At 53.4% G+C, this 12,695-nt stretch overlaps 1 protein-coding gene across 1 annotated transcript in view; it reads right to left on the bottom strand.

The window, feature by feature from the left end:
- Nucleotides 1-246: 246 nt before the first annotated feature.
- LOC116953314 (patched domain-containing protein 1-like) overlaps nucleotides 247-12,695 on the bottom strand; it is a 49,085-nt gene continuing 36,636 nt past the window's right edge. The window contains exons 3-6 of the mRNA XM_076074886.1: nucleotides 3,250-3,601; nucleotides 2,943-3,150; nucleotides 983-2,154; nucleotides 247-346 (exon numbers count right to left, since the gene is read on the bottom strand). Of these exons, the coding sequence (XP_075931001.1) occupies nucleotides 247-346; nucleotides 983-2,154; nucleotides 2,943-3,150; nucleotides 3,250-3,601 (1,832 nt within the window). The remainder of the gene's footprint in view (nucleotides 347-982; nucleotides 2,155-2,942; nucleotides 3,151-3,249; nucleotides 3,602-12,695) is intronic.

The raw sequence follows: 12,695 nt of genomic DNA, 5'->3' as shown, positions 1-12,695 counted from the left end.
CCGAATCAACTCGCCCCCACCGCCAGGATTCGAACTTGGGCCCTTCCAATCCCGAGGCGCTCGCTCTGCCGCTGAACCACGTGGGCGGGGACATGAGGAATTGCTTTCGAGTCGACTCCCGGCGCGCCCTCGCGTGCGGAGCCGCGTTACCTCGCGGCGACGTCACCCGGAATGTCGGGACTACCTTCCAGCGGGTCAGCACTTGCCTTCGCTCGCAGGGCGCGGAGACGTCCCTCCGTCCGCATCTCATCTCAACCGCTCCAACGCCTTCCGCTGCAGCCTCGTCGACGGGGGACCGCCCAGCGGCAGCTGTCCCCGCTCGTTAAACGGCGCGCGCAGTGTCAGCCTGCGAGTGGGAATTCGCATTCCCAGGAAAGGCAGCGACGGTCGCTACGTGGGGGTTTGCATTGTTTTATTTTCCTCCAAGTGAAGTGATTTTGGCGAGCGATTCTGAGCTCCGGGCTTGCGTCGGGCAGCTCGGGATGCACGTTCTTGCACCTGCAGGGGAGACAGCTCTCTTCCAAAGCGCGGTCTTCCACGTGCTCAGCATTCATTCTCCCACGCGGCGCTCGCTGCGGGGGGGGGGGGCACCTTCAGGAGCCCCAAGTGGCCCCCCCTGCGATGGGTTAAACGAAGTCCTCCTTTGCGCGCCGGTTTGCTCTCTCCAGGGCACGGACGAGAATTCCCAGCGCTCCCCGCCCGGGACTTTTCCCGAGGACGCGAAAGCCTGAGAGGGGAAGCGCTCAATGCGCGGCCCGAGCCCCTAACCTGGGGGGGGCGCACGGCGGTCGCGACGGGCGACGCGCCCCCCAAGAGAGCCGCCCGTCGGCATCCCCGCAGCACCGCCTCTCCCAAACTACTCCGACAAGATCCGCCGTGCCACGGGTCGACCTCCGGCACGACGTCCGCGACCCCCCCCCCTCCCCCGCCTTCCCACCCTCCCCTCCACAATGTGCCCAGCCCCCCCCCCCCCCCCCTTCACACAGCGGTCGCCCGATCGGCGGTGACGCGGTTGGCGCTGTGCAGCTCCACGCACTCGATCTCGTCGCGCGGCTCCGGCGGCGGCCGCTTGGGCCGGCGGCCGGTGCGGCGCCCCCCCCCGGCGCCGCCCCCCCCGCCGCCCCCGCCGCCCCCTCCCCCCCGCCGCCTCCTCCTCCTGCGCTTGGACGGCGGGAAGAAGGTGAGGACGACGGGCAGCACGACGAGCACGTGGAACGCGACGGCGAGCGCGGCCACGAGCAGGCCGCGGAACAGCGTGTACGTGAGGTTGGAGGGCGCCAGCGAGAGCGGGGCGAGGGCCGCGGCGAAGCAGGCCAGGCTCTGCAGGACGGGCGAGCCGTTGAGCTCGACGGCCACCTGTATCCAGCGCGTGCGCGTGAGCTCCTGGCCCGCGGCGAACGCGGCCACGAGCGGCGCGCAGTGCTCCACCGCGTAGTTGACGCCGAAGACGAGGCAGAGGGCCGACACGAAGTCGACTCGCACGTCCCACAGGGTCATGTAGCCGAGAGCACCGAAGCCGGCGGAGAGCGCGCACAGCGAGAGCCACGCGTTGGCCAGCGGCTCGGCCGAGAGCGGCGCCGAGAGAAGCAGCGCGGCGAGGGCCCCCGCGCACGGCGTGAGCGCCGAGTAGCCGATGGAGGAGGCGCAGCGGTCGACGAACACGAACGACGGGTTGAAGATGACGAACTTGACGTCGGAGGCGAGCGAGCGCCGGCGCAGCGTGTCCAGCAGGCCCGAGACCTCCTCGCGGGCGAGCGCCGTCCGGCCGGCCGCCAGGTACATGCGCGATGCCGAGATGTCCACCGAGCCGTTGCTCGTGGCGAGGATGAGGTCGTCGGCGAAGCCCACGAAGGGCCTCGCCGCGAAGAAGGAGCGCAGCAGGGCGCGCACGAACGCCTCGCGCCCCACGGCCGCGGTGCCGTTGGACTTCTCGAGGAAGGCAAGGAAGCTCTCGAGCCAGGAGGAGCGCACGAAGCCGGCGGTGATGGCGCGCAGGCCCTCCTGCACGCTCTCGTTCCAGTAGTCGAGGGGCTCGTAGACGTAAAAGCCGATGGCCGGGCCGTAGCTGCTGAAGTACTCGCGCTGCAGCGCGCGGTAGCGGAGCGTGCGCGAGTCCGTGGCCAGCAGGCGGCCCAGGTCGCAGCCCTCTCGTACCTGGGGGGCCCGGCGGCGGAGGTGCCGGGGAGGGGGGGCGGGTGAGGGGACGCGGGTGAGGAGACGTGGGCGAGGGGAGGGGAGAAGAGATCGGGGAGGCGAGGTGAGGAGAAGTAGCGGGGCGAGGGGGGGTAGAGGCGGGGCAGGGGAGTCAGGCGGCACGGGGCGAGGTCGGGATCGAGCGTGGGTATTGTCCGGCTTGAGTAGAAGAGGCTGCTGAGCGAGAGCGACTGGGGGAGTTGAGGGCAAGGTGAGATAACGGGTCCAGACGAGGTGATGATGTAGACGGTGAGGTGAGCAGTGCAGTTCGGAACAAACAAAACACCACAAACTCATGGAATATTTTCTGGGGCTTTCCCAATCACCAGGTTCTGAAAACTCTTCCCACGTCTCCCCACCCCCTTCCACCCTCACTGACAGAGAGCAGGGGGTGGGGAGACACTTTCTGGAGCTCGGTCCCGGAGGGCTCCGGCCGAAATTAAACCGGGCACCGCATCAATAATCGCAGAGGGCGTGTCGACACGATGTCCCATTCGACCTTAGGTCGGGGAGAAAAAAAAAACCCGAACTAAACGTAGATCACAACAAAGAAAACAGAAGCGCACTTTGACCTTCAGGCATCCCATCATCACCACGCAGGACACACAGACAGAAGGGACGCACACGTAGACGCGACGCCGCTTTTCAACCCAGAGGCTGTAAAGCGTCAGCGAAAACAAACAAACATCAAACGCAAACGGACAAAAAAACCCAACCGGCAAAGCACGAAAACGAAAGTGCACTCTGACCTGCAGGCATCCCATCATGGCGAAGGACACATAGACAAGATAGAGCAGCACCACAAAGGGCTTCACGTAGGTGTTGGTGAGCCACTTCCCGCAGTGCTCGCGCAGGAACCACACCGTCACGTGGAAGTCGTACGCCGGGTTCTCGCTCGCGCCCGGCGTCGCGCGGTGGTGATCGCGGTGCGACCGCTGCGTCACGCGGCAGCAGCCCCTCCGCGGCGGGGGCGGCGGCGGCGGCGGCGGCTGCGGCGGAGCGTCCGCGTCGCCGGTGCCCTCCGCCGACGCCGGCGGCTGCTGCGGCGGCGGCGGCGGCGGCGGCGGCTGCGGCGGCGGCGTGGGGACGGCGACGCAGCAGAGCGCGCCGTGCCGCCCGCGGGCCTCCACGTAGCCGGCGAACACGAGGCACGAGCCGAAGAAGGACAGCAGGTAGAGGTAGTTGAAGAGGATGGCCACGCACGTGCTGCGGCAGAACACCTTGACGGCACCCAGGTTGGTGAAGGGGCTCGCGCCCAGGCCGAAGGTGACCAGGTACATGGCGCTGGTGAGCGTGAAGGAGACCATGGTGTCCGTGTACACCAGCGCCAGGCGCTCCTTCACCCCGAGCTCGTCCTTGCTTTTGCGCCAGGAGGAGAGCATCTCGAACATGCCGTGCATGCCATGCCCTGCGGTGGGGGGGGGGGGGTGGTGAGGGGAGGAGGAGGAGGGAGTTCGTGGTAAAGGGCAAGGTGAATGTAAAGTGCAAGGTCAAAGTGAAGGTCAAGACAAAGGTCAAGGTAAATTTAAGGGCAAAGGCCAAGACAAAGGTCAAGGTAAATGCAAAGGTCAAGACAAAGGTCAAGGTAAATGCAAAGGTCAAGGTAAAGGTCAAAGTAAATGTAAAGGTCTAGGTCAAGGTAAATGTCAAGGCAAAGGTCAGGTCAAAGGTCAAGGTAGGTGTAAAGGTCAAAGTCAAGGCGGAGGCGACGCGGGCCCCGGCGGTAGGCGCGGTCGCCGCGGAGGTTCGCGGTTCGAATCCGCCCAGGCCGCCCTGGTTAATGCCGCGGCGGTGCGAACTGACGATCCCGTGATGTCGTTGAGCGCGGCCACGCGGCGTCGTCGTAGAAATTTGCCGAAATCGAAAAAAAACTTTTCCCCCTTCCGGTGAGACGGCCGCGGCGCCGTCCCTCGCGGTCGCCCCGCGCTGCGAAGTTATCGTTGACTGTTAAAGGTGCAGCCCTGCAATCGCTGGCTCACGCCACCCGCCGGCGGAAGGTTCCGCGCTGTTCAGCGTCGACGAGACGTGTTGGAAGCGTCGGGCGTGCCAACACTTTACCGCACGTGAACCACTGGATGGCGGGGGGAGGGGGGAGCTTTGAGAAACTGGGCCCACTTCGTATCGACCGCCTTGCCGAATGATGGGGTTTGAACCGGCGACCTCTGGATTGCAAGTGTCCAGCGCGCGCTGCTAACCGTTAACGCCGGTTGCGGCAGATTCCGAAAAGGTGAGTCTACGAGAGATAAAACATGAGGCAAAAGTAATCGCTCAGCGTCAAAAAACCAACCTCCTGCCATTATTTGTCTCTGTGAATTAAAAAAAAAGGTTTTTTTTCGTTTACACACAACCCATCGGTCACACGGCCTTCTGGGAGGGCATCTGATCGGCAAGCATCGGTTTAATGCAATCCAGTTTCGACATTGGGAGTCTCGTCAGCGAGAGTCAGGCTTTCTTGAACAAATGCGAGGTGACTTTCCCTCTCGCCTGTTCGTCGGCGACACGGCTTTCCAGCTCATTGTCAAATGTGGAAATTAATAAGCGCGGAAATTGTTTTTTTCGTGGCGCAAGTCAAATTAATAACGGAAACCGGCAAAAAGTGGTCGGGTCAAACGCTGCCACGGTGGAGTTAACGGTCAGCAGCGCCCTGGACACACGGCACGGAGGTCCGCAGGTTCGATTCCATCTCCCCGGCGCGGCAGGAAAGTTTCTTAAAACCTCTCGCCACCGCCTGGCCCCCGGAATCAGAATATTTGTTTATCCTGGAGGAATCCGATGAGCTATGAAGCTCTTTTTTTAACAGATGTCCAGCAGAGGTACACGGACAGCCCATGGGCGACCAGTCGCGTGTGGCGGGGTAAAATGTGGGTGACTACTGCACTTATTTTACTAAACGTCTGTCCGGCTGTGGCGCACAAACAACAACAACAACAGACGAACTCAACACCACTACACTCGTCAACAACACCACTACACTCGTCAACAACACCACTACACTAGTCAACAACACCACTACACTCGTCAACAACACCACTACACTCGTCAACAACACCACTACACTAATCAACAACACGACTACACTCGTCAACAACACCACTACACTCGTCAACAACACCACTACACTCGTCAACAACACCACTACACTCGTCAACAACACCACTACACTCGTCAACAACACCACTACACCAGTCAACAACACCACTACACTCGTCAACAACACCACTACACTCGTCAACAACACCACTACACTCGTCAACAACACCACTACACTAGTCAACAACACCACTACACTCGTCAACAACACCACTACACTCGTCAACAACACCACTACACTAATCAACAACACGACTACACTCGTCAACAACACCACTACACTCGTCAACAACACCACTACACTCGTCAACAACACCACTACACTCGTCAACAACACCACTACACTCGTCAACAACACCACTACACCAGTCAACAACACCACTACACTCGTCAACAACACCACTACACTCGTCAACAACACCACTACACTCGTCAACAACACCACTACACTAGTCAACAACACCACTACACTCGTCAACAACACCACTACACTCGTCAACAACACCACTACACCAGTCAACAACACCACTACACTCGTCAAGAACACCACTACACTCGTCAACAACACCACTACACTCGTCAACAACACCACTACACCAGTCAACAACACCACTACACTCGTCAACAACACCACTACACTCGTCAACAACACCACTACACTCGTCAACAACACCACTACACTCGTCAACAACACCACTACACCAGTCAACAACACCACTACACTCGTCAACAACACCACTACACTCGTCAACAACACCACTACACCAGTCAACAACACCACTACACTCGTCAACAACACCACTACACTCATATTCTTAGTTTTTTCGGTAAAGTATAGTTGAAGAGAAACAACAAAAATAACAAAATATATATAAAACAATAAAAAATTCTCACGACGTTTCGACCATAACTCAAACGGTCATCATCAGGTGTGTCGGTTTGCATAAATTTATTTTGAAAACGGCATATTTATTTATATATATAAAAAAATATAACGTTTGCGTCACGCGCAACGATTGGCAGTTTGCCCAGGACTAGTCCATTCGTGAACATAAAGCAGACCTTAAACACGGTAGGACCAACACCTCGGCCGTAGCAGATCATTGTTCTAATTCAGTAGGCTCACATGCCATTGACTTTTCCAAGACGGAGGTTATTTGTAAGCCATCTGGCTTCCATGAGAGATTCGTTCATGAGGCTATCCACATATACAAGCACAGAGACAATTTCAACCGAGAAGATGGATTCTATCTTAGCAATCATTGGAAAGATTTGATAAATCATTTCAGTTCTTGATTGATTGTTCACGCTTACAGTGGCTTTCAGACAGCATACATAAAAACAAATTTAGTCTCCCCCCTCCTCTTTTCAAAAAATAGATGGACTAGTCCTGGCAAACTGCCAATCGTTGCGCGTGACGCAAACGTTATTTTTATATATATAAATAAATATGCCGTTTTCAAAATAAATTTATGCAAACCGACACACCTGATGATGACCGTTTGAGTTATGGTCGAAACGTCGTGAGAATTTTTTATTGTTTTATATATATATTTTGTTATTTTTGTTGTTTCTCTTCAACATGACTTTACCGAAAAAACTAAGAATATGAATTACTGCAGTCACGAAAGCTTTAAACCACTACACTCGTCAACAACACCACTACACTCGTCAACAACACCACTACACTAATCAACAACACCACTACACTCGTCAACAACACCACTACACCAGTCAACAACACCACTACACCAGTCAACAACACCACTACACCAGTCAACAACACCACTACACTCGTCAACAACACCACTACACTAATCAACAACACCACTACACTAATCAACAACACCACTACACTCGTCAACAACACCACTACACTCGTCAACAACACCACTACACTCGTCAACAACACCACGACACCAGTCAACAACACCACTACACTCGTCAACAACACCACTACACCAGTCAACAACACCACTACACTCGTCAACAACACCACTACACTCGTCAATAACACCACTACACCAGTCAACAACACCACTACACCAGTCAACAACACCACTACACTCGTCAACAACACCACTACACCAGTCAACAACACCACTACACTCGTCAACAACACCACTACACCAGTCAACAACACCACTACAACTAGTCAACAACACCACTACACTCGTCAACAACACCACTACACTCGTCAACAACACCACTACACCAGTCAACAACACCACTACACTCGTCAACAACACCACTACACTCGTCAACAACACCACTACACTCGTCAACAACACCACTACACCAGTCAACAACACCACTACACTCGTCAACAACACCACTACACTAATCAACAACACCACTACACTAATCAACAACACCACTACACTCGTCAACAACACCACTACACTCGTCAACAACACCACTACACTAGTCAACATCTCCGCGGTGGCTTTGAAAGATAAATAGATGTAGTAGCCAACGTCTGTGCTGTGAAGATGGACCATTGCCCGAAACGTCGTCCATTGGCCACTCCGTCTCTCCACTGGCCTCTCTGTCCGCGCGTCATGGAGATGGCCCATTGCCTGAAACGTCTGCTATCACGTGTTCGCCACTGCCTCTGTGGTGGCACGTGCCGGGCTTGCAGGAGGGATGGGGAATCCTCGCGGGTGGCGGCACTCCGCGAACAGCGAGGGCCGTGAGATATTCTGCGCCGCCCGCCACCGCCCTTCAGCAGCGCGGTGTTGCAGGGTCACACGCAGTGCCGGATTCTCCCAGTAGCACACGTGCAGTAGCTGCTGCTACACGTGCAGTAGCTGCTGCTACACGTGCAGTAGCTGCTGCTACACGTGCAGTAGCTGCTGCTACACGTGCAGTAGCTGCTGCTACACGTGCAGTAGCTGCTGCTACACGTGCAATAAGCTGCTGCTACACGTGCAGTAGCTGCTGCTACACTACATATGTAGTAGCTACGTAGCTGCTACACGTGTAGTAGTAGCTACTGCACGTGCAGTAGCTACTACTACACGTGCAGTAGCTACTACACGTGCAGTAGGTACTTCACGTGAAGTAGTAGCTACACAGTGATTCTGCACTTGCTCTATTACTATAGTACTATACCGCTTTCAACTTTTACAAACGACCGGGTGTTTAAGGTTAGCGATTTGTCGTATTATCTGGCTGTATGGCAAATGCAAAAATACAATAACTTTACTACGCATGTAAAAAAAAAATTGTGTTTTAATATTTACGTTTTTTTTGTTATTTAGGGCCCCTTTATAACAATAAATGTTACAGGCCCCGCACGAGCTTAGTCCGGCACTGGTCAAACGCCTCCCACCGCCCGTGACCGACACGGCGTAGGAGGTGGCCTTGTTCATCCAGCAGTGGATAGACAAAGGGCTGTCAGAACCGGTGGAAGTGCGTGGGTAGGCGTCAATACGTGAGATTAAATGACCGCTAGGAGGATGCTGACGACGATGCCACAACTTTGGCCCAACAAGGGACGTGACGGAATCGTCTGTCAGAATGGCGTTGACGAAGAAAATAGCTCAAGAACTCTTCAAGAGTAAAATGATGAACTTGCGTCGGGGCTATCGCGTCTAGTCGAACAAAGCGCGCGTACAAACAGCGCAATCTCCGAGGGAGCATTTAAAGACATTCCACGAAAGGATGAGCAGTGAATCTCGGAGGGCTCCTCCGCCACAGATGAAGAGTCTCGGGGGGCCTGGGCTAAATATCGTAAATCATCATTTGAGCACGGGGCTGGGCCAGGCAACGCTGCCGAGACGAAGTCGCTCGGCTCACCTGGTAATGCCTGGGAATTGCCCCATGAATAGCTACAGTCTGCGTATAGTGTAGTGTATAGTGTAGTGTATAGCGTATTGTATAGTAGTGTATAGTAGTGTGTAGTATACAGTGTAGTGTATAGTGTAGTGTATAGCGTATTGTATAGTAGTGTGTAGTAGTATATAGTGTAGTGTATAGTGTAGTAGTAGTGTAGTGCTGGAGTCTGTCGCCAGGGAAAGGGAGGTCTGCACCGCCACTAAACATTTTGCTGCCAGGAGACGCTGGCGGTGGGGCTGTGTCGCTCGGCTGGCCTGAGAACGCCTGGGAATTCCCCCAGGAAGAGCTAGAGCTTGTGTATAGTGTAGTGTATAGTGTAGTGTATAGTAGTGTATAGTGTAGTGTATAGTAGTGTATAGTGTAGTGTATAATAGTGTAGTGTATAGTAGTGTATTGTATAGTAGTGTAGTGTATAGTAGTGTATAGTGTAGTAGTGTATAGTGTAGTAGTGTATATCGTAGTGTAGTGCTAGATTCTGTCGCCAGGGAAAGTGAAGTGTGGACCACTCTACTCAACTAGACTCAACACGCTGCTGCTGCTGCTACTGTGACCCTCACCAGGACAAGTGGACTGAGAAACAAACGATCTGAACATTTCATTTTTTTTCTTACCCAAACGTTCGCCCAAATTTTATTGAATCCCAATTGCGCGCCGCCGACATCGCGTTCACGCAACGGCAAATCGGAGCCGTTCGTGAGACGCTCACGGAGCAAGTCTCGCCCCCCCTTTCGCGTGGCGAGAGCACGGCCCACAGAAGTGGACGCTATAGAGCTACTTTCGAGACGCCTTTGAGCGGCCTACGGGTTCCAGCAGCAGCGATGGGAGCAGGAAGACTGACAGCCCACTGAGACCGAACTTCGAGGGAGGGACACACCTCAGTAAAACAAGAGCCGGATCGTAATTCTACTGCTGAATGACGGCCTCCCTCCCTCCTTCCCCACGCCAATCGTGGGGGCTGCCTGAACCGCACTTCAAGGTGGCGTGTGGTGGAATTAAAAAAAACACACAAGTGTGGGTTACATCTTCCAAGACGTCCGGCCAGTGTGGAAAAGTAGACCTAACACAGCCTCTAGAGAGAGTGAGTAGGCGTAACATAGCCTCTAGAGAGAGTGAGTAGGCCTAAAATAGCCTCTAGAGAGAGAGAGAGTGAGTAGACCTACAATAGCCTCTAGAGAGAGAGTGAGTAGGCCTAAAATAGCCTCTAGAGAGAAAGTGAGTAGGCCTAGAATAGCCTCTAGGGAGAGAGAGTAGGCCTAAAATAGCCTCTAGAGAGAGAGTGAGTAGGCCTAGAATAGCCTCTAGAGAGAGTGAGTAGGCCTACAATAGCCTCTAGAGAGAGTGAGTAGGCCTAAAATAGCCTCTAGAGAGAGAGTAGGCCTAAAATAGCCTCTAGAGAGAGTGAGTAGGCCTAAAATAGCCTCTAGAGAGAGTGAGTAGGCCTAGAATAGCCTCTAGAGAGAGTGAGTAGGCCTAAAATAGCCTCTAGAGAGAGTAGGCCTAAAATAGCCTCTAGAGAGAGAGTAGGCCTAAAATAGCCTCTAGAGAGAGTGAGTAGGCCTAAAATAGCCTCTAGAGAGAGAGTGAGTAGGCCTAGAATAGCCTCTAGAGAGAGAGTAGGCCTACAATAGCCTCTAGAGTCTAGAGAGAGAGTTAGTAGGCCTAGAATAGCCTCTAGAGAGAGAGTAGGCCTACAATAGCCTCTAGAGAGAGAGAGTGAGTAGGCCTACAATAGCCTCTAAAGAGAATGAGTAGGCCTAAAATAGCCTCTAGAGAGAGAGTAGGCCTAAAAGAGCCTCTAGAGAGAGTGAGTAGGCCTAAAATAGCCTCTAGAGAGAGAGTGAGTAGGCCTAAAATAGCCTCTAGAGAGAGAGTGAGTAGGCCTAAAATAGCCTCTAGAGAGAGTGAGTAGGCCTACAATAGCCTCTAGAGAGAGAGAGAGTAGGCCTACAATAGCCTCGAGAGAGAGAGTGAGTAGGCCTAAAAGAGCCTCTAGAGAGAGGGTGAGTAGGCCTAAAATAGCCTCTAGAGAGAGTGAGTAGGCCTAAAATAGCCTCTAGAGAGAGTGAGTAGGCCTAAAATAGCCTCTAGAGAGAGAGTAGGCCTAAAATAGCCTCTAGAGAGTGAGTGAGTAGGCCTAAAATAGCCTCTAGAGAGAGAGAGAGTAGGCCTAAAATAGCCTCTAGAGAGAGAAGGCCTAAAATAGCCTCTAGAGAGAGTGAGTAGGCCTACAATAGCCTCTAGATTGAGAGTGAGTAGGCCTACAATAGCCTCTAGAGAGAGAGAGAGTGAGTGAGTAGGCCTAAAATAGCCTCTAGAGAGAGAGTGAGTAGGCCTACAATAGCTTCTAGAGAGAGAGTGAGTGAGTAGGCCTAAAATAGCCTCTAGAGAGAGAGTGAGTAGGCCTAAAATAGCGTCGAGAGAGAGTGAGTGAGTAGGCCTAAAATAGCCTCTAGAGAGAGTGAGTAGGCCTAAATAGCCTCTAGAGAGAGTAAGTAGGCCTAAAATAGCCTCTAGAGAGAATGAGTGAGTAGGCCTCAAATAGCCTCTAGAGAGAGTGAGTAGGCCTAAAATAGCCTCTAGAGAGAGTGAGTGAGTAGGCCTAAAATAGCCTCTAGAGAGAGAGTGAATAGGCCTACAATAGCCTCTAGAGAGAGAGTGAGTAGGCCTAAAATAGCCTCTAGACAGAGAGTGAGTAGGCCTACAATAGCCTCTAGAGAGAGAGTGAGTAGGCCTAAAATAGCCTCTAGAGAGAAGGTGAGTAGGCCTAAAATAGCATCTAGAGAGAGAGAGTGAGTAGGCCTAAAATAGCCTCTAGAGAGAGAGAGTGAGTAGGCCTAAAATAGCCTCTAGAGAGAGAGTGAGTAGACCTACAATAGCCTCTAGAGAGAGAGAGAGTGAGTAGGCCTAAAATAGCCTCTAGAGAGAGAGTGAGTAGGCCTAAAATAGCCTCTAGAGTGAGAGAGTGAGTAGGCCTAAAATAGCCTCTAGAGAGAGAGTGAGTAGGCCTAAAATAGCCTCTAGAGAGAGAGAGAGTGAGTAGGCCTAAAATAGCCTCTAGAGAGAGTGAGTGAGTAGGCCTAAAATAGCCTCTAGAGAGAGTGAGTAGGCCTAAAATAGCCTCTAGAGAGAGTGAGTAGGCCTAAAATAGCCTCTAGAGTGAGTGAGTGAGTAGGCGTAAAATAGCCTCTAGAGAGAGAGTAGGCCTAAAATAGCCTCTAGAGTGAGTGAGAGAGTAGGCCTAAAATAGCCTCTAGAGAGAGTGAGTAGGCCTAAAATAGCCTCTAGAGTGAGTGAGTAGGACTAAAATAGACTCTAAAGAAAGAGTGAGTAGGCCTAAAATAGCCTCTAGAGAGTGAGTAGGCCTAAAATAACCTCTAGAGAGAGTGAGTAGGCCTAAAACAACCTCTAGAGAGAGAGTGAGTAGGCCTAAAATAGCCTCTAGAGTGAGAGAGTGAGTAGGCCTAAAATAGCCTCTAGAGAGAGTGAGTAGGTCTAAAATAACATCTAGAGAGAGTGAGAGTAGGCCTAAAATAGCCTCTAGAGTGAGTGAGTGAGTAGGCCTACAATAGCCT

This window comes from Petromyzon marinus, chromosome 51 (genome assembly GCF_048934315.1).
Source record: "Petromyzon marinus isolate PM22_M1 ecotype Great Lakes invasive population chromosome 51, UKy_Petmar_22M1.pri1.0, whole genome shotgun sequence".
Taxonomy (NCBI): Eukaryota; Metazoa; Chordata; class Hyperoartia; order Petromyzontiformes; family Petromyzontidae; genus Petromyzon; species Petromyzon marinus.
The sequence above is the reverse complement of the archived record's forward strand: the minus strand, read 5'-3'. Positions and strand labels throughout refer to the sequence as shown.